Raw genomic sequence first — 26,839 nt, 5'->3', positions numbered from 1 at the left:
GGATTCAATAGACCTCCTCGCAGACATCCGAATGCCTTCTCTGTCGGAGGAAGATCGTGAGGCCATTGACAGTCCGCTCACCGAGGCCGAGCTACAGCGAGCTATAGCAGAACTCCACCCTGGTAAAGCTCCCGGCCCCAACGGCCTCCCGATAGAGCTTTACAAGCTGCAACCGGACGCACTCAGTAAATACCTGAAACTCATGTTTGAGAGTAGCAGGGAGGCCGGGGTGTTGCCGCGGGATCAACGCATAGCAACCATTGTGGCGATACCGAAAGAAGGGAAACCCAAGGAGTCGTGCGCATCATACCGACCGATCTCGCTCCTAAACGCGGAGCCCAAAATACTGGCGAAAACGCTTGCTAACAGGCTTAAGTCGGTTTTGCCTACATTGGTCCACCCCGACCAATCGGGGTTCATGCCCCATCGCAATACGGCGCTTAACATCCGGCGGCTTAACGGAGTGCTGGGGCAACGCCACAGACTGCAGGAAGACGCGGTGGTGGTCTCGCTAGACGCCACCATGGCCTTCGACACCCTAGAATGGCCATATATGTTCGCAGTGCTACGCAAAATGGGCTTTGGACCCTACATTATTGCATGGATCCGTCTGCTCTATGCGGAGCCCCTGGCGCAGGTGATGGTGAACAACAAGATCTTCGAGGTTTTCACGCTCGAGAGGGGAACTCGACAAGGGTGCCCCCTATCTCCCCTTCTGTTCGCCCTTTCCCTGGAGCCGCTCGCGGCCTGGATACGGCAGAATGTTTATTTGAAAGGTATAGCTTGGGCGGAAGGATGGGAAGATAAAATATCTCTTTACGCCGATGACATCCTCCTGTACCGCTGCAAGCCACGCAGGTCGTTAATGGCGGCGTTAGATATATTCGCGAGCTTCGGTCGTAACTCGGGCTTTCGAGTCAACTGGAGCAAATCGTATCTGTATGTGTTACGTGGAGACCCACCTCGACTCCCTGACTCTTGCCCTCTTACGGTGGCAGTGGACGGGTTCAAATACCTGGGAGTGTATTTTACCACAGATAAGGCTCTACTATATGATAGAAACCTCAAACCGCCGTTAAGCCGACTCCAAAGGGAGGCCAAATCCTGGCAGCACCTACCGCTGTCTCTCCTGGGCCGAGCGGCCCTATTTAAGATGCTAGCACTGCCACGGTTTCTTTATGCATTACAAAACTATCCAGACCTGGTACCCAACACCTATTTCGCAGCGATTGAGGCGGCGCAGAGAGATCTTCTTTGGGCCGGGGCGCCCCGCATAGCGTTAGCCAAACTGACGCAGGGGTGGTATGACGGCGGAATAGCCCTCCCCGACATACGCAAATACTACTGGGCAGCTCACCTCTCAGCGATCAATCAAGGAACTTATGGAGATGGCAACGACCCCGCCTTCGGAATGGACAGATGGCTATTGCCGGGGGGAATTATGAGATAGCACTATACTCTAGGAGGGGCGCCCGTCGACTCACAGGACCTACGCGACACTCTGTACAAATATGGCATATTGCGCTGAGGAAACTTGGATGGGCGGGAATCCTTACAATGGCCACGCCACTTTGGGCCTCCGAAAAATTGGGCAATCTGGGGCGCACCAAGGGGTTCCGTAACTGGGACTTGATCGGAATCTCCCAAATCAAGGACATTTGGGGCCCCACCGGGGTTCACGCGTTCTCCTTCCTACAAGACACATATGAGCTGGCACAAACTGAATATTTTAGGTACATACAGGTGCGACACTCCCTCCAGGCTAATATCACACCGGGGACGAAATTGCCACAGGCCTCTCCGCTCGAGGACAGACTGCTCGACGGATACTTGCCAGAACATGCCATATCCCTTACATATAAAAAACTAATCAATCACCCCCCTGACATGCTCCTTCCCCTAAGAGACAAATGGGTGGCAGATGGATTAGAAATTGAGGACGAGGAATGGCTGTGGGCCCTGGCTTCACCACGTGAGTTTGCAATATCAGCCCGTTTGCGACTAATCCAACTTAAGATCCTGCATAGAACTTATATATCATGTACGAGACTACAATTGATGGGAAGGGTCGACACTGGCCTCTGCAAAAGGGGTTGTGGTGGCACGGGAACCTTCTTCCATATACTATGGGAGTGCCCACAGATACAACGTTACTGGAGAAGGGTGGTACAGTGTATGCAGGAGTTGTGGGAAACAGAGATACGGCTAGAAGCCAAGAGGTGTCTCCTCAATATATGGGAGCCCATTGACCTGTCATCCAGAGGGAGACTTTGGGTAACACTTGGGCAAATGGTAGCGAAAAGGAACATTGCCAGACTGTGGGGAAGCCCTAACCCACCAAAACTCGCTGACTGGCGTACTGATCTGGACTGGTGTATGCTGCAGGAAAAGACAGTGTATGTGGCGAGAGGGTGTCCACGGAAGTGGGTGGAAGTGTGGACTAAGTGGAATGACTTCAGGGGAGACATCTGCGAGCCTCCTCCCACAAAGCACACCAGCTCGGAGGAGATCTAAGGCCCCAGGTGTCTTGATAATTGGGTAGGCTTGTATGTTCGGTGCTGTTGCTGCCTAGAGGATACAGCGACAACTCTCACTATGCTATCTGGTGACTGTGATGAGGGGGTGGGGGGTGGGGGGGGGGGGAGTTTGCTTGTACTGTTATTCCTCGGAAGAGGGAAGGTTAATAGAGTTTTAAATTAAAAACCAGACCTCAGCTATTATCTTTCGGACATTTATCACGTGCACCTTACTTTGCCGCCGTACCCCCGGGTTGACGGCTATGGGCTGTGTACCTAAGGAGGCAATGTCTTCACTGAGTGATCTGCGGCCGGCCCGCTGGGTTGTAGGCTGGAAGCTGTGTACTGTGAAAATATGCAATAAAGGTCTTTGAAAAAAATATATATATATCGTCCTGGGCCTCAAAATGGTAAAGCGGATGCTCTATCTAGGCCAATGCCCTTGCCTGTGCCTGACTCACCTATGATTGACGAACCACCTAACATTCTCTCGGAGACATCTTTTCCGTCAATCATCATGGCCATAACAAGTTCAGCAGACTTCTTGGAACTGGTGAAGGTAAAAATAAAGACCTTAGATAGCAAGTCTTGGATTGCACAGAACCCTTTGTTACGAACAATGAAGGACCATATGCTGTTTCAGGGAAATCAGCTGTATTTACCCGATGTTGCTCTCCAAAGGCAAGCTCTGCAATGGACCCATGATTCAGCTTTGAGTGGTCATATGGGTAAAGCCAAAACAATGCAAGCGATATCCCGTTATTTCTGGTGGGAATCCATACGTAACGACATCGAAGACTATGTTGCAAAATGTTCTATCTGCTCACAAGCTAAGACCCAACATCAAAGAAGCAGTGGTTTATTGCGGCCCATACCAACACCTCCGCTACCGTGGCACACAGTGTCTATGGACTTCATCGTTGAAATGCCTCTCAGTTTCGGTAACAACACTATCCTTGTGGTTGTTGACCATTTAACCAAAATGGGTCACTTTATAGCCCTAACTAAACTGCCTACGTCTGGTGAATTGGCTACCATATTCTTGCAACAAATTGTAAGGTTGCATGGTATTCCATCTGTCCTTATTACAGATAGGGGATCCCAATTCACCTCTAGATTTTGGAAGGCTTTATGTGATATAATGAGGATTGATGCCCGTCTGTCAATGAGTTACCATCCGCAGACAGACCGTAAAACGGAGAGGCTCAATCAAACACTAGAGCAATACTTGCGGTGTTTCACTTTGGAGCAGGACGATGAGTGGAGGACGTTGTTGTTGACAGCTGAGTTCGCTTACAACAGCGCAACTCACTCATCGTTAGGATGTTCTCCTTTCTTTTGTCAATTGGGGTATAATCCCAATTTGCTACCTTTTGAGCAACCTGGGTTATCCAATCATCCCACTATTCAGGAACATCACGTACACCTCAGAGCAGTAATTAAAGAGGCCAGAGAGCATCTGGAGGCAGCCAAAAACAGGGACAAATTGTATGCAGACAGAAATGAATATGCTACTTACCAGTATGCATCTGTTCTTGGCATGTAGGGCTGCTGACATTCATATCTATAGCATAGATCGCCGCCTAGTGTTGGGTCCGGGTGATTGCACATTGTTGTCCTGGAAGAGTCTGCGAAGTATCACGAGATAGGTGGCTCCTCCCCTGGACTACAGTGCGCATGGGCATCGACTCCATCCCCAGATTGTTTTTAGCCATTGTGGCGAAGATGGAGTGTAACAGTGTGAGCGATGACCATGCTAAGAGTAAGTGTAAATCCTGCAGCCGCTACAGGCGCCGGGGAGGAGGGCGGGCGATATGAATGTCAGCAGCCCTACATGCCAAGAACAGATGCATACTGGTAAGTAGCATATTCAGTTCGAGGCATGTGGGCTGCTGAATTCATATCTATAGCATAGAATACATATCAGTCCCTCCATTAATGGCGGCCGCCTGTGCCAGCTGCAGATGTTTGAAAAAGTGTCTTTAGAACAGCCTGCCCTACAGCTGCTTGCTGCTTGGAGTGCACATCTACACAGTAGTGTTTAGTAAATGTGTGTGGGGTAGACCATGTGGCTGCTCTACAAATGTCTTCCAAAGGGATATTACCAAGGAAAGCCATGGTGGAGGCCCCCAACTTGCGGGTGGAGTGGGCTCTGGGGGGGACCGTTAAAGTGCGCTTAGCTTTTTGATAACAAATCTGAATACACTTAACGATCCACCTGGCTATACCTGCTTTGGAAATGGGGTTGCCTTTGTGTTGGGCAGAAAAGGCAACAAAAAGTTTGTCTTCCTAAAATCTTTGGTCCTATCAATGTAGTACATCAAAGCTCGTTTGACGTCAAGAGTGTGGAGCATTCTTTCGGCCACTGTCTCTGGGTTCTGAAAGAACACAGGTAGTTCAATAGTCTGATTGACGTGGAACTGTGAAACTACCTTAGGAAGAAATTTAGGGTTAGTGCGCAGCACCACCCTGTTTGAGTGAATCTGTATGAACGGCTCCTGTACAGTGAGCGCCTGGAGTTCACTTACACGTCGCAGCGACGTGATGGCTATTAGGAAAGCCACTTTCCATGTCAAGAACTGAACCTCGCACTAATGCAGAGGCTCAAAAGGTGGACCCATCAGCCTGGTGAGGACCACATTAAGGTTCCATACAGGAGCTGGTGGGGTCCTGGGAGGAATGACCCGTTTCAGTCCTTCCAGAAAAGCTTTAATGGCAGGCACTCTGAAAACCGAGAGACGCTGCCTGTTTTGGAGATAAGCCGCTATGGCGGATAAGTGTATCCAAATGGAAGCATATACCAGATTGCATTTGTAAAGATGTAACAAATAACAAATGATGTCATGAGTAGATGCATCTAGCGGGTTGATGTTGTGTTCTGCACAGTAAATGACAAACCGCTTCCATTTTGCTGCATAGCAAACTCTGGTGGTGGGCCTTCTTGCCTCCCGTATGATATCCATGCAGTCGGGAGGTAAGTTAAGGTAGCCAAATTCTAAGACTTCAGGAGCCAGATCGCCAGGTTGAGCTGTTGCGGATCTGGATGCTGAATGTCGCCATGGCTCTGCGTCAAAAGTCTGGGCATGAGGTGTAGCCTTTGATGCGGTACCACGGAGAGTTCTAGAAACGTGGTGTACCATGGTTGGCGTGCCCACGTTGGAGCAACCAGGATGAGAGTAATCAAGTGTTGCTTTAGCTTTCGTGCCACCAGCGGTATGATAGGTGCTGGGGGAAAAGCGTATGCAAATCTGCCTGACCAGTTCATCCATATCGCATTGCCCTGCGACTGTGGGTGAGGGAACCTGGCGGCAAAGCTTTGGCATTTTGCGTTTTCCCTTGTGGCGAAGAGGTCTATCTCTGGATGACTCCACTGCAGGAAGTACGGGCGGAGTACCGATGGATGTATCTCCCACTCGTGCATTTGGTGGCTGTACCTGCTGAGCAGGTCCGCCATCTGATTGTCCTTGCCTGGGAGGTGTTCCGCCATGAGGAAGATGTCCCTCTGAATGGCCCACTTCCACATGCTCTGAGCTAGATGAGACAACTGTGGAGAGTGTGTACCTCCCTGCTTCTGAATGTAGTACATGGCTGTCATGTTGTCCGTCCGGATCAACACGACTTTGTTGCACAGATGTACCTTGAATGCCTTCATTGCCAAGAAGATTGCCATCAGTTCTAGGTAGTTGATGTGCATCCTCTTTTGCTGCGTTGTCCATAGTCCCTGCACCGTGTAGTGAAGTACATGAGCTCCCCAACCCTGGAGAGATGCGTCCGTCGTTAGGGTAATCTGTGGCACAGGCTCCTGGAACGGTCGGCCCTTGCAAAGGTTGTGTGGATTCCACCAATGCAGAGAGTTGTATGCCCGACCGGTCACCAACACTAGGTCGTTCAACTGTCCCTGAGCCTGAGTCCACTGATGAGCCAAGCACTCTTGGAGCGGCGCATATGTAGCCTCGCGTGCGGGACTATGAAGATGCAGGAGGCCATCATGCCTATCAACTGCATGAACACTCTTGCTGGAAGCGAGTGTTGCGGTCTGAACTTCTGGATCAGTGACTGAATGCTGTCGATCCTCACAGAATTTGGCTGAGCTGTGGCTGCCAGGGTATCTATTGTCGTGCCCAGATACTGCCGCACATGGGCTGGTAAAGGTGCGACTTCGGATAATTCAGTGAGAATCCCAGATCGTGAAGAAGGTGAATGGTGTGGGACATGTTGGCGGCGCACTGCTGGGCCGACTTTGCTTGGACCAGCCAGTCGTCCAGATAAGGGTAGACATGAACGTTCTGCCTCCTGAGGTGCGCAGCCACCGTCGCCAGGCATTTCATGAACACCCTGGGCGCTGTGGTCACTCCGAAAGGTAGGACCTTGAATTGATAATGCTGATTCAGAATGGTGAATCTGAGGTATTTCCTGTGTGATGGATGTAGTGGAATGTGAAAATACGCATCCTTGAGATCCAAGGTTGCGAGGAAGTCTCCCTGGTTGAGCAATGGAAGAACCCGCCACAGCGTCAGCATGTGAAAGTGTTATGAGAGAATATACTGGTTTAGGGGTCTGAGGTCCAGTATGGGTCTGAGGGACCCGTCCTTTTTTGGGATTAAGTAGTACAGGGAGTACACCCCTGTGCCCTCCTCCTCCACCGGCACGAGCTCGATTGCCCCTTTTTGCAGCATGACGAGCCCCTCCTGCTGCAATAAGTGCAAATGCTCTGTGGACATAGGACGGTGTTTTGGTGGCATGTTGGGTGGAGTGGATGTTAACTCCAGACAATAACCGTACTGGATACGTTTTCTGACCCACCTGTCTGTGGTGATGGATTTGCAGACTGGCAGGAACTGCTGGAGTCTGCCCCCGACAGGTGTAGTATGGTCGGGGGGCAGTGACAGGGCGTCCCGGTTTGTTGTTGGCGGAGGAGCGGGAGTTGTTGTTTCCACGACCTCTGCCCTTGGTGCTGTTGCCTCGATAGCCGCCTCTACTCTGCTTGGTGTAAGAGGACTGCGCCCCACCTTTAGTGTATTGCGTTTTCTGGGACATCTGGCCCCTGGAAACACCTCTAGTGCTTGAGCGACGAAAAGTACTGCCCCGAAACTGCTGGGACTGGAGAGCCCCCATGGACTTTGCAGTCTCGGTATCCTTCTTTATTTTTTCCAGGGTGGTATCCACCTCAGGACCAAATAATCTATCAGGGTTTACAGGTTGATTGAGGATGGTGGTTTGTATCTCCGGCTTGAACCCGGAGATTCTGAGCCAGGCCTGACGTCGTAACAAGACACTTGTGTTAATGGCCCTGGCCGCGGTGTCCGCCACGTCCAGTGCACATTTAATAGAAGCGTTGGAGATGAGCTTCCCTTCTTGAATGAGCATCTCCGCTGCCTCTTTATACTGATCTGGCAGATGTTGTAACAGGGTCTCTAGTGTGTCATAGTGTGCCCTGTCATATCTGGCCAAGAGTGCCTGAGTGTTTGAAATACGCCAGATATTGGCCGCTTGAGCCGCCACCCTCTTCCTTGATGCTTCTAGCACTTTAGATTCCTTGTCAGGGGGAGGAGCATCACCAGTGGTTTGTGAATTCGCCCTCTTCCGGGCATTCCAGAGAGTCCAATGGCAACTGGTCCTTGATGTAGGTAGGGTCGCCAGGTGCCGGCTTATACTTTTTTTCAATCCTAGGGTTGATAACCCTGGCACATGAGGGTTCTTTAAAAATGTCTGCAGCATGTTTCAGAACCCCTTTTAGCATTGGGAGAGTCTTGACAGTCTTTTCTGCTGTTGAAAAGGTATCAAAGAGGAAGTCCACCTCAACAGGGTCAGCATGCAGCTGGACGTCGTGGTTTTTAGCCGCCCTCTCAATTAGAGCATTAAACGCTGCAGAATCCTCAGTAGGAGAGGTTTTGACATTGTACACCTGAGTGTCCGGGGCAGTTTGCTGATCCCCTGGGTCCCCTGCATCTGTCCAAGAGTCCTGGTGATCCTCAGGATCAGTGTTGGCAGGGAAGTTATACTCCTCATCATCACCTTCCCCAGCCTCCCCATCTGAATAAGTGGGTGAGGGTGTAGCAACTGTTTGAGTCCGTGGAGCAATTTGCTCAACCAGAACCGGGGAATCCGTAGAAGGCTTTTTGCGCTTCAAAGGAATCGTGTAGGACTCCATAGGCTGTGCCGCCGTGATCTTTCTCTTGTAGAGGGTACGTTTATTGGTGTCGGCGTCGATAAAGCATTCAGACTGCTCCTCTATCGCGGGTTGTCGATGACTCGAGCTCCCAAGCGGCTGAGAGGGCTTCGACCCTGTAGACACCTGCACGGGCGCTTCGGCGACCGACCTCGGTGCGAACGCCTTCTTTGCCACCTTCGGCGGTAACGTGAACAGGAGTGGCGCCGAGGACTTTGGCGTTTTGGCAACCTGCTTCGGGGTGGAAGCATCCTTCAGATCGACCACAGAAGCCTTGCTCCTGATGCGTTGTAACGAGCCCGACACCTGCTTCGTGAAGGAGGCGAACGGTTTCGTCGACCCGACAGACGTCCTCGGTCCACCAGCGTGTGCAGACTCTAGCGTCGACAACTTGGCTTTTTCCGGCCGATATGCGGGATCAGCCCTCTTCGGTGCGCCGTGTCCTTCTACCGTGTCGACGGCCTTCGGCGCCGACGGCTTCGGGTCGGTGGCCTTGACAGGTGGTTTCGGCGCCCCAGTAGTCGGCTCGACGCCCTTGAGCGATTTGAGCTCGACGCCCTTGAGCGACTTCGGCTCGACGCCCTTGGTCGACTTCACCGGGCCGACAGCCTTCTTCGGCTCTGTCTGCCCCGACATGTCGGAAGACGAGGAGGTGGCCAGAGGGACAGAAGTCTTCTGTTTCGACGGCGTCCCCATCACTTTCGTTTTCATCGACACCGAAGCCTTCACTTTCGGTTTCGGTTTGACCATTGGCGGCTCCGTAGAAGTGTCCGTAGCCAGGCCCATAGGCGAGGCCGTGGATCTGGGTGTAAGGTTTTGGGTAAGGCCATGTGGCGATCCCTCGACCTGAGCCTTAGTTAATGTTCGAACGGGGCATAGCTCTTCGCCTGAGCTATCTTCCATGGCCTCATAGGCCTCATTGTCATCTCCTACCTCGTCGACGACTTCTTCCGTATCGAGCACTTCGACGTCAGCGTCGTAGTTGTAGTCGATCTCCTCCGCTGGAGTTGAAATCGGCTCTTGATCTTCTGGCTCGTCTGCTTCTTCCCTCTCGAAGATGTCCACCGGTGCCGGGCCGACTGTCGGGCCTCCTGGCGCGCCACGCGCCAAAGTCGAATCGTCTTCTTGGATCGAAAACGGGAACAAGCCATACAGTTGGCTTCATCGTGATCCGGCGACAGGCACTTGTTGCACACCGGGTGGACGTCGATGTGGGGATACTTAGATCCGCACAAGGGACATTTCTTGAACGGACTCCATTCCATGATGTGTTGTCGAAAGTCTGGTTGCGTGGACTGGGCCTCGAGCCACGCGACTCCTCTGGATGTCCGACTCGGGAACTGAGCCGGAACAGAGCTGGGCATCGAACGCAAGACAATACCGACGGTATAGGAAAAGGCCTTCGGCCTTAAGAAAAGTCTATATCGATTCCGAACTGGAGATGTCGAATATACATCCGAACCCAATGGCGGAAAAAAACAATCTGGGGATGGAGTCGATGCCCATGCGCACTGTAGTCCAGGGGAGGAGCCACCTATCTTGTGATACTTCGAAGACTCTTCCAGGACAACAATGTGCAATCATCCGGACCCAACACTAGGCGGCGATCTATGCTATAGATATGAATTCAGCAGCCCACATGCCTCAAAAAAGAACTCCTTAGCCGTTATACAATGTTGGGGATAAGGTGTGGTTGAGCACCAAACATCTGAAGTTTAAGGGCAACACCAGATTACAACCTAAATATGTGGGGCCCTATTCCATTGTTGGGGTGGTCAACCCAGTGGCCATGAGATTGGAACTCCCGAATGCCTGGCGTATACACCCAGTGTTCCATGTTTCTTTGTTGAAACCGTATCTTCATGGAACCAGGGTATCTGTGCCTCCCAGAGCAATTGAAGTGGAAGCAGAGAATGAGTATGAAGTCAGGGCTGTGCTTGATTCCAAACGTATGAGGGGTCGTGTGTACTATCTGATTGATTGGAAAGGGTATGGTCCTGAGGATCGCGCATGGAAGCCAAGGTGTAATTTGCATTGTCCTGGGCTCTTGCGGCGTTTTCACAGTTCCTACCCTTCTAAGCCTGGTGGTCCGCCGAGGCGTCGGCCTTAGTGAGGGGGTTCTGTCATGATTCCATCGCTTAAAAGGGTTAGTTTGTGGTACTACATCTCCCAGAACACCTAGCTTTAGTCTTTTCTCTCTTTCCTTCTTTCTGCCTTTCACTGGTTTTCTTTATAGTCTCCTCCTCCACACCTAACCGGTGCTTGTCACCTGTATTCATGGTGGAAACCGCTACGGCTTGTTGTTGTAAGCCTGGAACTGTGGGAATTGTGTTTATGAGTCTGGAGGCACAAGGAAACTCTTCTCGGGAAGAAGACGCGCTGGAGAGCGTCCACAACCTTTGAACTTTTGTCCGGCAGTCGGGGCTCCGAGTTGCTGGAATCCGTGCAGCACGGCTATTGAAGGTAGTGCTGGCTACGCGGGACGTTATTTGAATGGAGTTCGGTTTCTGAACGGAACATTCTTCCTTTGTGCTCCTGTGGTTGTTGGGGTCCGAACATAGCAGCATTTGTGAGTAAGGCGTCGGGGATTCACGTTACCAGAATCGTTGTCACCGTAAAGGAAGGTGAGAGCTTCTAAGTGGTGATCTATGGGAGCGTCTTCCCCTGACTGATTCTTAACCTTTCTTTCGGAATCCGTTGGTGAAGGAACTAGCGGCAACGTTTGGACAGTCTATCGAAGGGGTTTTTGGTACGTTTGTTTTTTCTCTTTTTTGTGGAGCCGTTGAGAGGCTCGGATTGCACCTCCTTACAACAGTAAATATAGACACAAGGAAGTCATAAAAAAACCTACAGTGGAAAGCTAAGAGACAGTGTTCAGATAAGTAAAGGTTTTATTACCTTTTGATATGTGGTGACATTTGCTGTTCCAGAACTGTTTCAGGCATTACGGAACAAGGAGGACCTTGCTTTCTTTTCATTTCTTTATTTTTTCTATTTTTGCCTTTTTTATTAATGGATAATAGTGGCAGTACATATAGTGAGTACCCACATTGAAGAGATATATAACTATATGAAGAGGCATAGGGGGGGACAAAAACTTATGTTTGTTTCTTGTGTTTCCCCTTACAGTTCCAGATACAAACCATAGAAGGAAGCTTACTAGTCCTACCACCCAGCTGTAGATGGTTTCTGGCTGCCACAGTGTTTTTGGTTTATTTCTCCTTTTATTTCCCTTCCCCTGTTAGGGTCCCATCTGTTGAGTGTGTGGTTTCCTACTCTCAGGTGGTACCGTGAAGGGTGGAAGGGAGAAACTAGCATCATCCTCGCTCCTGCTGTATCCGGCTTTGTAAGGTTAGTGAACTCTTCTCTGTTGTGACAGGTTATAAATTTTGAGTACCACTTGGGGATACGCTCCCAATGTTGTTTCTTCGGAGATTCTTAATGATACTGCATGACCGTATTTACAGACTAATATCTCTTGATTTGCTGTTTGATGAATATATTCAATAAAAATATGTTTAAAAAAATGCTTATGTGTGACATTTCAATGTCTTGTGTGTTACGCTTTAGTCTAGTCATGATAAGCTGTCACTCAAAGTATGACGTTGATGTAATGGAATGCTTTACAACTATTATTCTATTTTGTATGATATCATAGTGTGTAGTCCAGAAAATGCTTTAAAACACAGTTCTTTATAGAATGTCACATACTGATTTGGTTTTTACACTGTTAGCACTACAGGAACTTTGCCATAGCGACAGATGAGAGTGCCAACCTCCTCTGACAGCTGTACATAAGCCCAATCATGGCATCTTTAGGGGAAGATGACAGATCTTTGCTTCTACCTAAGGAGCACCCCTGCTAATGTACAGCTTTAAGAGACAGTTGGGAAGATCCTAGGAGTTGAAGAGTTGGTAGGACATGTCCATCACACTTAACAGATTGCTGGTAAACAGACACACGTCATAGGGGACACTATCAGGCCTCTCCTTTTAGCACTTCCTTAGGCATTCTGAGACTTTTTTAAATCCAGCCATGGAATATGAATATTCCTCCAACAAGCTCCCGAATGCAAAGTGGTCTTGGCTAATGTGTGAGGCCTGGCCAAAGGTGCCTCACGCATCCAACAAGATAACTTGATGTGTTCAATTCCTAAAGGTTGTGTGTCCCCACTATGTACCTGGGACCTGGTGGAAATGAATGGTGTAAGAATGGGAACGAGAGAGGGTTCAGAGCTCAAGCATGCAATTTTCAAGCATGATGCAATGATTCAGTCCAATTTCTTTTTTTTGTTGCATTTTGCCACTTGTAGCTGTGAATTCATAATGGTATAAACAAGACTACAAGTACCAGAATGCAAAGTAAGAATCTGGAGTGGATGAGCTGCCCAAGCAAGATATTTGGAAATTCGGGAGCTCTTATAGCCAGATGGAAATGTGAACACGTCAATGCTGGACTTCCAAAATATTTATTTTCTCACTCAGCCAGTGCTTTCAAGTGACCCTTTACTAATGGTATATAACAATATGTGAACAGATACGAGAGCCTATGGTGACAGGCCTCCAGGACTGCTCTGAAATGGTGTTTCATCTAACTTTTACATATGCGTGTTGCTTCAGCATTCTAGATCGAATGCAGAAATGGGACAGGGCAGGGACACCCATCATTGTAAAAATTGTAAATTGATACTTGTATAGCGCACTACTCACCCGCAAGGGTCTCAAAGCGCTTGTACAAATACCGCTATGGAGCCCATCCTGGCTTTTCCCTGTGAGGTGTCCATTCCTGGGCACCCCCAAGGTGGAGGCCAGGCATCCTTAGCGTTGTGGGGGCCGTTGTGGAGATTAAGCAAGCTATTGCCCAGAGTTGCAGAGTGGGACTCCATGCATGGAATAGGCACTGAGGCGAGAATTATCAGGTCCGTGGAATTTTGAGCCCAAGACCCGCTGAGGCGGGAAATTGAACCCTGGTCCCGGGCTAGACCTCTGCATCAGGGTCTGCCGCTCTAACCATTGAGCCACACTTCTCCAGAGACACGCAAGAGCAGCTGTTGCTCTCTGCAGTGTAAGAACGACACCATGTCCAGCTACCTGAACTCAAAAATACTACACTTATTTCAAATATTAACATAGCCCGTGCTGTCTGTGACTGTGATTTGTAGCTCCTTCTGGCTCCTTAGGCACTCCAAGGCATGTGTGCATGTCTGCTGCTAGCAGAGGTGTGGTGTAGGACTGCAGGCTGAAGCTCATCGTCCCGGTCTCAGCCCAAAGCCATGCTGCTTGCAATGCTAAGCTATGGTAAAGAGACATCATGTGGTCCCAAATGATACACAGAAGAGAAGTGACAAGGCTCCTCAGCCACAACTAGTCCTCCAGCACCCATCCTTGCCAACTCCCAGGCACAATTCCAATTGCGCCAACAGATCCGATTCATGCAGGAGACTCACAATTTTAGAATCCTAAAATGGCTTTATTTTTGTTGTCTCCCGCCTAAAATCGCCTCAGCTACAATATAAATAAATGATTAAAATAAATTCTCCCGATTTATTTTGCAAATTCTCCCACTTTCATGTTCTAAAATGCTGGCATGAATGCAATACCTCCCACCGAACAGGCTTCCAAATTGCATACACATTTAAACATGCACTCACTTATGCAAGCATACATGCACACACAGACACAAACAAAGACATATACAAATGCACTCCTGGCATACAGACAAACTCACACTCGCACACATTTGGAGGCCGAGAAACACAAAATGCACTTGCTGCTTTATCCCGCCTGCAGGGAGGCCCATGTTTCCAGACTCCTCCTTCTACTAACTTCTAATAACAGCACATCAGAGGCAGGTGCACAAGCTTTCACCAAATCAGAAGTCGGAATAGAGTATGAGGTACACCTTATTTCTCTATTCCGACTTCTGATAGGGTAAGAGGGCACATGAGTGGCAAGCCCTGAAGCTCTGTTATCTGGCATGCTTCACGGCCTTACACTAGTGCAACATGTCAGATATGTATTGTGACTTTGTGAGGCTGGGTTATATCAGCCCCTGCCTGACACATGTGCAATACAGCCAGTGGAGCCCTCATCTGCCTGCAATGCGATATTACAGCTTTTACAAGCAAACATACGATCCATGAGATCATTTGTTCATGTAAAAGCTGTTCATTCCAAGCAATTAGTGGCCTAGCCAAGTGGTGGGTCAGCACCCTGGCGCCCCCTATGGAGCAGCCGCTGCTGCAGGAAGTTCCAATGATTGGGCGGCTGCCAGATGGATGAAAGAACTACCACCCCTGCTAGTTCTTGCTGCGTTTGGACATGTGCCGCTGGGCTGCTTTGTTCGCAGATCTCCCAGCAAGCTCGGCCCAGCTCAGCACATCTGGACTGCACCTGGCCAAATATTCATGTCACTTTGGCCTTTTGCTTTTGAGCAGTGCTCGAAGTTGCGCAGAAAAAAAAGAGAGACTCCCAACTCATTAAGTCAGTGCTGTGGCTCTCCAATCCACATTCTCTTTGAGGTCCCCTGTTTCAGCTACCAATCCCGGCTCCCTGTGATGAGCATGTGCCTGCCTTTTAAACATCAAAACACACAAGATGATGGACGGAATGTTGCACAATGGCAAAACATTCACCCCCAGATCTGGGTTTAATCCATCGTTATTTTGCTCACCAAGACACCCCAGTTCAGACATGGCCATATGCAAATCAGTCTTGACCCTGTGCCTTATGGGAACAGTCCAGACCAAACTGCCAAGCCATGTCTTCCCTGGACCAGAATCAAACATCCTAGGACCGGTTTCTGGCTATCAGTCTTCATCAGCCAGGATAGCTTGACTCCAGTGGCCTAGTGAGCACGGGACCCACGTCTGGGCATACCCTTCCCACATAGGGTGAACAGCAAAACACACAAGATGATGGACGGAATGTTGCACAATGGCAAAACAATCACCCCCAGTCACAGATCTGGGTTTAATCCATCGTTATTTTGCTCACCAAGCCACCCCAGTTCAGACATGGCCATATGCAAATCAGTCTTGACCCTGTGCTTCATGGGAACAGTCCAGACCGAACTGCCAAGCCATGTCTTCCCTGGACCGGAATCCAGCATCCTAGGACCGGTTTCTGGCTATCAGCCTTCATTAGCCAGGATAGCTTGACTCCAGTGGCCTAGTGAGCACGGGACCCACATCTGGGCATACCCTTCCCACATAGGGTGAATAGCAAAACAGACAAGTTTTTGCATTTGCCTTTTAAACACGTCACACTTACAACATGCTCTGTCTTGCCAACAGGGGCAACTACTCGGCTGAGGAGGAGGAACGTCGCCCCACTGCTCTCTGAGCAGAAAAAAGTAAAAAATGAAAAGATAATAACGTTGTTATTATCATTTTATGTTTTTGTGGGTTTGTGGCTCTGTTAGGGCAGGAGGGGCTGGTGGCACAGGAGGAGGATTGGTTTATGCAATTAAGTGTGCATGTCTGTTTGGCCGGCCAAATGCACAGTGGGGTACATGCACAGGCTCATAGACCTCGTCTGAGTGCCGAACCACAGCGCTCAGACCAGTCACAATGCTACAGTTCAGTGTTGTGTTTGGCTTATGGGAGCCTGTTTGCTTCCCACTTCAGGGAATTATGGAGAAGTGGAGAGACGACAGTGGAGAGATGGCGGCTGTGAGGAGGTAAGTGGCTTTTTTTTTTTAATCCCCTTGTCCCCCCTATTCCCTGCCAGCCGCTACTGCTTGCCAACCTTTAGAGTAAATATTTTGAATGCATCTGGACTTCAGAAGAAACTGTAAAGTGTCATTTTGGACAGATGTCTGGGCAGGCGTTTAAAAGCTGATGTGTCTTTCTCCCCACTTATCAAGAAGGGATCAGTGTGAGCCATTTTGCTGAGGGTCATGCTGCACTGCCCAACACAGGTCAAGGTTTGTGCCTGTCCTCGGGTTCAGAGTAGCACCTGTCCTCTCTTGGGCAGCCGAGCAGGAGATCTTCCGTGAAGAGCACGCAAGACCTGTGGCCTGCCCAGATAAAGACTTGAGGGAGTAAACCTGACCAGGATCCACGAGGGCAATACTTTAGTAGGGCTGCCAACTTTCTTAGAAAACAATAATAGCCATCTGTTCACGTTTTGATATTATGAGACATCCAAGAGCTGGTACATGAAAAAGAATTGTGTGAAATGTCGAATTCTTTTAAAACATTGCAAATTATCCCTCTGTTTTCTGTAACAAAACGAAAAGAAAAAAAATAAGTCTAAGCACAAGGAACATTGACCAGCTCTCTCCTTTAAAGGTTTTCTTGTTCTCAAAGTTGCACCTGTATTCCAATTAATGGGGACTGTCAAGAAGACATCAATTGATCCACATTGGTATTTATGGGGAAAGGGAAACGCACTTCTTTAAACTATAAGCTGAAAAGAAGAAAAAAGCTGTTTCCTTAGATTACTGATTTTATTTAACGAACGTCGCCATTTTAACATTTGCAAAGAGGTAAATTGTATATAATGTTTGAATACCTTTTATTTTTTATTTTCCAATACTTACAATGTATACAAAATTGCAAATGTTTTAATTAATCATGCAAAGAAAGATATACTACTACTCATCTGTTTGCTGTAAAAATAATTCTGAAATGATTTAGACAGTTGCCAAGTACTTTTTAACTGTTATGTGTAGTTTTAGGTGTAAATTTCAGAAGGGAATAAATACCGTATTTTACAGTTGTATCCATCAGCTAGATTTATGAAAGGGCCGTTTTGCGAGTCTTTAATAGCGATTCATAAGGAATCGCTATTAAGGACTTGCAAAACGGGATTCATGTAGGAATTGCTAAATAAATTGCGATTCCTACACATTCCTTATTTGCGATTAGCAAATTGCTAATCGCAAATAAGGAATAACTCCCCATTCATTCCTATGGGCCAAAGGCCCATAGGAATGAATGGGGAGTTATTCCTTATTTGCGATTAGCAATTTGCTAATCGCAAATAAGGATGCGATTTCAAGGGTGCCAGGGGTGTCCAAAGGACACCCTGTAGCACCCCTGAAATGAAAATTTACATAGGTGTTGCGCACACACATGCCCAAAGGACATGTGAGTGTGTAACATGCAAAAGAAAAAAATGCACTAAAGTGCTTTAATCTATTTTTTCGCTATTTACCACGAAGTCAGACTTCGTGGTAAATAGCGGCCAAATATTGCAAATTCGCAATTTAAAATTGGTTGATGAATTGCATTTAAGGAATCTCAAATAGAGATTCCTTAAATGCAATTCCTCGCACAATAGCGAATTCTATAATAGCGATTATTGCATTTGGGATGATGAATCCCAAATGCCATAATTGCGCTCGCAAAGGGCCAGATTCTCAGAATCTGGCCCTTTGCGAGCCGATTTTCATTTCATGAATCTGGCCGCATATTTTTACTGCCCTGGACTTAAAATCGCAGGGTAGGCAGGTACAGAAAACAGCCAGGTGGCAGCCCGAGCCTGTGGCCGCTTCTAAAGCAATGACTGCATCATCCTTTGGTCGCAGACATTGGATCAATCAAGGACTGCACCCAAGGATGACCTTGTACCATCCCCGACACCCCCTGAAATTGTGAGAGCCAGTGACACCCTTTCCCTGATAGGAGAAAGATATGACGCACTATCAGCCTTATTCATCAACGGGCCGTTTTGCGAGCCCCTAATAGCGATTCATAGCGAATCGCTATTAAGGACTCGCAAAACGGTATTCATGTAGGAATTGCTAAATACATAGCGATTCCTACACATTCCTTATTTGCGAGTAGCAAATTGCTAATCGCAAATAAGGAATAACTCCCCATTCATTCCTATGGGCCAAAAGGCAATAGGAATGAATGGGGAGTATTCCTTATTTGCGATTAGCAATTAGCTAATCGCAAATAAGATAGCGATTTAAAGGGTGCCAGGGGTGTCCAAAGGACACCCTCTAGCACCCCTTAAATGCAAATTGAAACAGGTGTTGCGCACACACATGTCCAAAGGACATGTGTGTGTGCAACATGCAACTTAGAAAAATGCTTTTAAAGGCATTTTTCTAAGTTTTTGCTATTTACCGAGAGGTCTGACCTCTCAGTAAATAGCGGCCCAAAATTGCATTTTCGCAATTTTAAAATGCTTCATGAATTGCATTTAAGGAATCTCAAATAGAGATTCCTTAAATTCAATTCTTCGCAAATGTGCGAATTCTTAAATAGCGAATTTTGCATTTGGGATGATGAATCCCAAATGTAAAAATTGCACTCGCAAAAGGCAAGATTCTGAGAATCTTGCCCTTTGCGAGTGCAATTTAGCTTCATGAATCAGGCTGTATTTCTCATTCACTGACCAATAAAATCCGATTACTTTGAAACCCAGAGAACATTCTTCAAAGGGCTATAAATCAACTGATCGATGAATTGTGGCATAAGACCTTCATGGATGTATGGGCTCTTGCTAGTGTTGCTAGATCGGTAAGTGATTTAAGTGGTTAAAGTTATCATTTGGAACAAAGTTCATTCATTCTCGACTGTCTTCGTAAACCCTCAGCTCTCCACTAATAAACTCAACTCTGCAAACCCTTCAAATAACCCAGTGTAAAAGGCCACTTGTATTAGTTTCACCGCAGAGTTGGGCACAAAGGGGGCAACTCAATGCTCCTGAGCCCACTGACGTGAGATTCTTTTTAAAAAAAGTGCCACAGAGCAAATATTACCTAAAAGTGATTTGAAGTTCAAATTAGAAGAATAAATATGCAAATGACCGCCTGCCAAAGTGATCCAATGGATTTAAATCTACCTTTCGAGCCAAGATGAGACAAGGGTGAGACAGTGACGGGAAACTAGGTGCAGCTACAGGGAACAGCCATCTAGTGGTGCACGAACTGTGTACCTGCAGAAGACACCATACCCATGCTCATAGGTTCAGTTAGAGCCTGTGATGGGCATCACTCAAGCCCTATTGTTTGACTGAGATTCTGAACCTCAACCCCCTGATTGATGACCGCTGACATATTTAGAAATCCAGGGTTTCCCCTTGGTGACATGCTTCATCATAGGGGCCATCTCAATCCACTGCGATTGAGGCGTGCTACAACTTGCGACGTTATGTAGGAGCATTTTGTGAGGAACTATGTGTAGTGCTGGGATGTTGTGGAGTGGAGGAAGTGAAATGTTCACACAAATTAAGAATATAATAGAAACCGAAATACCAAACAGGGAAAATTGTAACAAAAGAGGTGGGGGGAGGCAGAATAGCATCATACGCAGACATTAAGAGAATAATGGGAAAAGGGGAACACATGACGCTAATCACACTCTTCAGCACTTGCCTCCAAATCTTCAAGAGCTGCAGTTTCAATAGTAAATTAACAGAGTCTTACATAAGGTGGGAAGAGACTTTGGCTAGATTTAGAAATGTAAAACTGCCTACATTTTTCAGGTGGATATTTACGTAAGATAGACATCAGATCAAAATACACATACTCTTGTGAATGCCTGTGTGTATTGGCCATAACAGATCTAAAATGGGAATAAAATTGGCAATAATCAGAGGATATGCATATGCCTTTAGTCCAAATGGAAAGGATTGTGGCCTCCTGCATTTATTGCTAATATGATGTTGGATATTTCAGGGCCGATTCACAAAGGTATTTATGTGTGCATGAAATAGAACTTTTAAAGTACTACTTCACATGCTCACAACTGCCTTTGTGAATCGGCGTCAGAGTTTTCTGCACGTTACGTTTTCACGCGAAACCTTCACTCACAGGCTTTGTCGTAGTGGTCGTACAATAGGGTTGCGAGGAATATGGTCCATAATGGCCACATATAGGGTTTGGTATTGCTTAGTTTTAATCTAGCGAAACGTGACCTCAACAGAGGAGAGAATTAGTAATAACTAGCAGCCCGTCCCGACGTTGTCCGGGAGCAATTAGGCTTCAGGGCCCCCGCCCGCCCCGACGTTGTCGGTGGGTCCCCCGGAGCCTTCCTCCATATATTGCAGTATTATACCTCTATGTTTACTTTGTACGCTTTTGTAACCTGCACACGTAACTTTTTCCTCCTGTAATGCACCGTTTGGCTCACTTTTTTAATGCTCCGTTTGCTTCCTTTTGCTACCTGCACACGTCACTTTTTCCTCCTATACCTCTGTTTACTTTCTACGCTTTTGTAACCTGCACACGTAACTTTTTCCTCCTGTAATGCACAGTTTGGCTCACTTTTGTAATGCTCCGTTTGCTTCCTCTTGCTCACGATGTACGCTTTTGTAACCTGCACACGTAACTTTTTCCTCCAGTAATGCACTGTTTGGCTCACTTTTGTGATGCTCCGTTTGCTTCCTCTTGCTCACGATTTTCATGTTTGCTTCATTTTTCCGCCGCTCACCGCTCCTAAATAAATAACCTACCTCATCCGCCGCTCACTGCTCCTGTCCGCCACTCCTCACTGCCTGTCCGCTGCTCCTCACCGCCTGTCCGCCGCTCCTCACCGCTCCTCCCCGCGCCATGTCTGCCGGTCCTCCTCGCGCTCCTGGACGCCGCTCCTCCCGCGCTCCTCACGTCGGGCACGCACGTCGCGGACGGCGCTTCTTCCAAGGGACTACTTTTTTTTCGGTCATTTTTTTAAAATAACGTATATTTATTACGTTTCTATAGCATATGTCAATCTGCACACCCTGACGATTACAACGATGTATCGGGTGTGTGGATTGGTGCTGTGGTTCCGGAGTTTACCCGCCTCAAAGGTTCAAAGTTCTTCCTTTATAATAGTAGTATAGATAAAAATGTATTGTTTATGGGTATTTAAAAGCGTCACTGTGTAAAACAGCAAATACAGATAGGCATGGCCGAATTCTTGCAAGTAACACAGAGTAAAATTCAAGCATTTAAAACGATAGCACATTTTAGATGACAAAAAAACACATACTGCGGTTGCCACATATACATATATACATTTACGTGTTTACGACTTTGGAAGAAAGCACAGAGAATAGATAAAGTGCAAGCACAGTGATGCAGCAGGTCTGGTTTAGCACATTGTTCAGTTACAGCTAAGTGCAGCAGCACAAGTTTCAATGAAGTGCAGGTGCTATAAAACAACTAATTTTACAGAAATCAGCCATAACGGAAATGAGCTAAGATTGCACTTGATCAGAATTGTTACGACATTATAGTTAATTGTTATATGGAAGTAGCAAGTTATTCCTAAGGAACAGCAATACGACTTTCAATAAAATGGAAGTGCGATGAAGGACTGATTTTGCTAATGTCAGTTATAAAAGGAGACAAGCTGGAATTACACTTGAAAGCGCAGGATAGATCAAGAGCAACAGAATTAGCACAGTAATTGCTAATTTATTTTCAATGAAAGAAGAGAAGTGGAGTAGGAACATACCGAGCACATTAGAAACAAAACCTAGGGTTGATGTGCATCAGAGATGCGTCCAGTGAGCCTACCTGTCCTTGGGGCGCAGGCCGTAGTTGGCATGGTCAAACCAGGAGTTCATCTTCCTGTCCATCAGCCAGATGGCAATGGAGGGGGGCAGGGAATTCGTGAACCAATTATTAAAGCGGGTGTTGAACACCATGTCCCATGGGTAGCCCCTGTCGTACACCCGACTCATTACCCAGGAGCCCCTCCTGGTACTCAAGAAAACCTGCAGAAAAAGGCAATCATTTAAGGCTAGTTTAAAGAGATGACCTTTTTTCCAACCATAACAGAACTCTTCCTGGGAGTCAAATCAAACAGAAAAATTGAGGCAATGACGTAGGAAGGAACAGATGGAGCACAATCATGCCTGCGTTTTTTTTAGCATATGTAGAGTGGTTGTTTGCCCTTAGAATACTGTGTTCCCACTCCTAGGTTTTGATTGAATAAGTCACTACATTCTAGAGCGTGTAGTCTTTCAGGGCGGATTGTAGAACAAACCAAATTGCCCCTACTAACTTCCTATGTCCCTCTACTACCACCAAGAAGAAGCAGAAAAAAGCCATGTCATCTATTGTGTCAAAAATCCTTGCACTGTGGCTTTAGGCGTCCTCAACAATTGAACTAATCGATCTGAAGAGCAATATTACAATGGTTTGTAAATGGAAGATCCCTGGTCTGTAAAAATTGGCTTCTTTTAGTTACCTTTTAATTTATGTTTATAGAACAGTCCATTTTTGAAACCCCAATGTTTGTGAGATCCGGGATCTCAAGTCAGGGGCTAACAGTTTTAGAGTTTGATAATCACAGTTATATGGTCCCCAAAAATAAAGACCAACATGGGCAAAAATGCATGTAGAGTTATTTATAAATAACATTCAAGAAATGTGGTTTGGAAGAACCCAGTTCACTTAAGGCAAAGGCATGGCAAATGTAAGACTACATTGTCATTCAATCAAAATGTTAAAGATGTCAAGATACATGTTGAGGTCTTTGAAAAAACAAAAAGCAAGAGTGAATCGAAAGTCATTTGTATCAAAGAAAAATTGCAATGGCTAAAAAAGAAGCAGGTTTAACACGGAAAAGTAAATCCCAAATCAATATTTTGCACTATGTTAGGTTTGAAATCCCCACCCCAGCTATGTACTTGTTCTATGCCATATTAGGTTAGCAGTGCGTGGCTAAATAGACACCATTTGAATTCATGTCATACAACCTGCTGAGTTATCCCTGTAATGTGCAGGCCTCAGTTAGCAAGTGTGACTCCATTTCCTATTTCATAATTCCTATTAGGCTGCTTAGACTGGGCCTGAGTTAGGCTTTGTTTCTCATGTTGCTTGCCTCAGCAGAACACTGTATTTCGTTATTATTTTTCTCTGTTGCTCAAGGCTGTTTTCTAACCTGCTAATGAATAGGCCGCTTTGCCCTGGCAATGCTTATCTGAATGTGTAGTGTCTAGTCTCACGTTAGGAGATGCTGAGACCCAGCATCGCGGCCTTGAGGCCTTGATAACATGTACCCAATGAGTCACTAATTGATAATATCAAAAAGAAGGGAGATACCGCCAAGTGACTAACTTTGGACTACTGGGATAGTTTGCTCTCTTGTATACTGCTGAATTAGTTCAAATTACCCCAATGGTGTGCCCATAGGCATTGTTATGCCTAAAAAGAGAGGGAGGGTTCCCCAGGGTTGGCTGATGGGGTTGAGACGGGATTGTGGTGGGAGAATGTGGGCACGGGTGGGGTGCAGTGGGTTAAAAAAACAAAAAAGTCCTCAGAACCTCCTACGCGGGATAGTTTTAATAAGACAGTAATTGTTAGGAAATAGCCACTCATGCAGTCCTGTTTCTATGGCCATGTACAGGCAGGTCACATGTCTGCAATCAGCGTTTGTTCACGCATTGAAAAAGGAGCGTTTAACCTTCCTACCTTGCTTGGTTTCTTTGCCTTGTTGCCTTTTGCTGCCCGGAGTGGATCGGAAGGTCTTCTGTGTCTCTGCTGGAGCTTTTTGGGATTGCTGGATTCTTGATGTTCGTCTTCCCCTTGCCCTGTTATATTTTACAAGGTCCAGTGGCTATCGGATCCCTTTGAACGTTCATTTCTTTTTGTTTGTCCTATCGAAGCCCTTTTGTTAATATCCAGTTGTCCCTTGGCATTGTTTGAGTGTATGCGGGGGCATTTGGCTCTTATCCCAGGCATTCTGACTGTTTGGCCAGGTTTGGTCATGCAATACGCGGCTGCGTGTTGAATTAGGGCACCCGGATCAGCCGTTTCCGGGATTTTTTTCACAGCTCCATGCCGTTGTGCCCAGTTCGGGTGCATATACGAATGCTGCAATGAAGTTATAGCGTATTTCTCTAGTTTTTGTTTGTTTACTTAATATCCCAATCCTAATCAAGTGGCCACATATAGTTTAATGGTTGGGGAATTTTTGTCCTATCCCTTTATATTTTGAGTGGAACAGGGTTTTTTTATGTCTGCAGACTTTTTCCCCTTATACACCTTTTTTGCCTATGGAGGGTGACTGTCTTCCGGACTGCCTTGACACTTCTCTCCCTTTGGATATTGGACTGTTTTGAGAACGCCGGAGCCTGGAAGCCATTACAGTCACGCAACCTGTCTCAAACTGGTGCACTTATGGTGTGTGATATGCCTTTGAGACTAGAACAAAGAAGGAGGATCTAACGAGTGAAGCCCGGTGTTGGCCACCCTATTTTTACCCCACCCTCTCCCAGCGCCCTAGTGAACTGTGCTCTGTGTTATATTCAGTGCACATCATAGGGGTCAAGGACTGGGACCATCTTCACTCCTGCAGCGTTGAGCATAGCTTGACGGTGAATGGTGACAGAAAACCAAGCCCACGAATTAATACGCTGCCCCGGCGAGGATGAATGAGACAGGGAATCTGATGGGTGAGGATGTTGGCCCTACCTTACGGGATTTGATGGGGGCAATTACATCCTTACAGTCCCAAGTGCAGGAATTGAGGCAGGAAAACCTGGGTTTGAGACAGGAGATCAGTATAGTAAAGGCTAGAGACCAGACCAGGGGTCAGAGTCCGATAGTACAACCCGCCACCTTCCAGTTTGATAGGGGGGCTGGGCAGGGTGCTAGTGGAGGGACTCCCATAGCAGTAACTGTGATGACTCCTGTCCCTGTACCATTGGCTGCCCCAGAACGGTTTTCAGGTGACTGTAATAAATGCAGCACGTTCATGAATCAGTGCCATCTGCATTTTATGTGTCGTCCTAATGCTTTCCCGGATGATTCCGCTAAGGTGGCGTTTATCATTTCGTACTTAACGGGAACAGCGGCTTTGTGGGCAGTCCCATTGGTAGACAATGATGATCGAGTATTATACAATTATCAGGCCTTCAAGGACCAGATGCGATGTCTGTTCGCTAAACATGCCTTTATGCAGGCGAGTGATGTTGAGTTATTGAAGCTACAGCAGGGTAAACAGGATCTGTTAACTTATATTTCTACGTTCAATCGTTTGGTGTCAGAAACCCAGTGGCCAATGGCAAAGAGAACTTCTTTGTTCTACCAGGGGTTGTGTGAGGATTTGAAAGACATCGTATCCCAGGTTGTAGATCCTCCGGACGATTGTGTGGCCATCATAGACTTGGTGGTAAAATTAAACCACCGGTTGTTGGAAAGGTGAGGTGAGCGGAATCGCTTTCAAGCTTCACGAACGATGTTGGTGAAGAATGAAGGAAAATCACCCAGCGACCATAAGACAGGGTCCGAACCTATGGAGATTGGTGGGGTTAGAGGCCCATTGACTAATGAAGAAAAAGGAAGAAGGCGAGAACTAAATCTGTGCTTGTATTGTGGACCCGCGGGTCATTATGCCCGTGAATGCTCAGTAAAACCATCCAGTGTTATCCCAAAGAATGCCGTGTCGTTTGTAGGGAAACAGGAAAGAACCATGAATCAAGAGGAACATAATGTGTCGTATGAGGTAGCAGGGGCAGTGCAGAGAGTGCCGCAGCATTTCACTATCTCAGCTTGTTTAGTGATTACGAATAACCAAAGAGCTACTGTTTCAGTGTTGCTTGATTCAGGAGCAACAGGTAATTTTATGGATATACAGTTGGCAGAGAAATTGAAGATCCCTTGTGTATATAAGGAGCATCCAGAGCCTGTACGTGCCAGTGACGGAACTGAATTGTCTTCAGGTTCCATAACACGACAAACAGAACCTTTGTGTTTGTTATGTGACAATGGTCATTCTGAGTTTATTTGTTTTGATTTGATTGATGCCCCTTCTTTTGGTGTGGTTCTCGGTGTGCCTTGGCTGCAGATGCACAATCCTCGGATGGATTGGGTAAGACGAACTGTGACCTTGGACTCAGTACATTGTTTACAAAACTGTTATCAGGTTGCTACTGATTGGATATCACCATTGACCTGTGCGGTTGGTGATGGAGGAGAGGTTTCAGTGATACGAGCCCCTTATTCCATGTTAAGTGGTCAGGCCAACAGTCTCCCGCCCCATCGATCCTTTGATTGCCGTATTGATTTGTTGCCTGGTGCTACGTTGCCTTGTAGTCGCATATATGCATTGTCAGAGCCTGAAGAACGGCATTTGAAGGAGTATGTGGATGACATGTTGGCAAAGGGGTTTATCCGTCCCTCTTCCTCTCCTGTATCCTCAGCTATCTTTTTCATACCGAAGAAGGAGGGTAGTCTGCGCGCATGTGTGGACTACAGGGC

The 26,839-nt window shown here is 47.1% G+C and overlaps 1 protein-coding gene across 2 annotated transcripts in view; it reads right to left on the bottom strand.

The window, feature by feature from the left end:
• Positions 1-26,839, bottom strand: part of LOC144754535 (dimethylaniline monooxygenase [N-oxide-forming] 2-like) — a 425,016-nt gene that overhangs the window by 140,327 nt on the left and 257,850 nt on the right. For both annotated transcript variants that reach the window (XM_078642466.1, XM_078642472.1), the window contains exon 6: positions 22,148-22,347. In XM_078642466.1, coding sequence (XP_078498592.1) covers positions 22,148-22,347 — 200 coding nt within the window. The remainder of the gene's footprint in view (positions 1-22,147; positions 22,348-26,839) is intronic.

This window comes from Lissotriton helveticus, chromosome 1_1 (assembly GCF_964261635.1).
Source record: "Lissotriton helveticus chromosome 1_1, aLisHel1.1, whole genome shotgun sequence".
Taxonomy (NCBI): domain Eukaryota; kingdom Metazoa; phylum Chordata; class Amphibia; order Caudata; family Salamandridae; genus Lissotriton; species Lissotriton helveticus.
The sequence above is the reverse complement of the archived record's forward strand: the minus strand, read 5'-3'. Positions and strand labels throughout refer to the sequence as shown.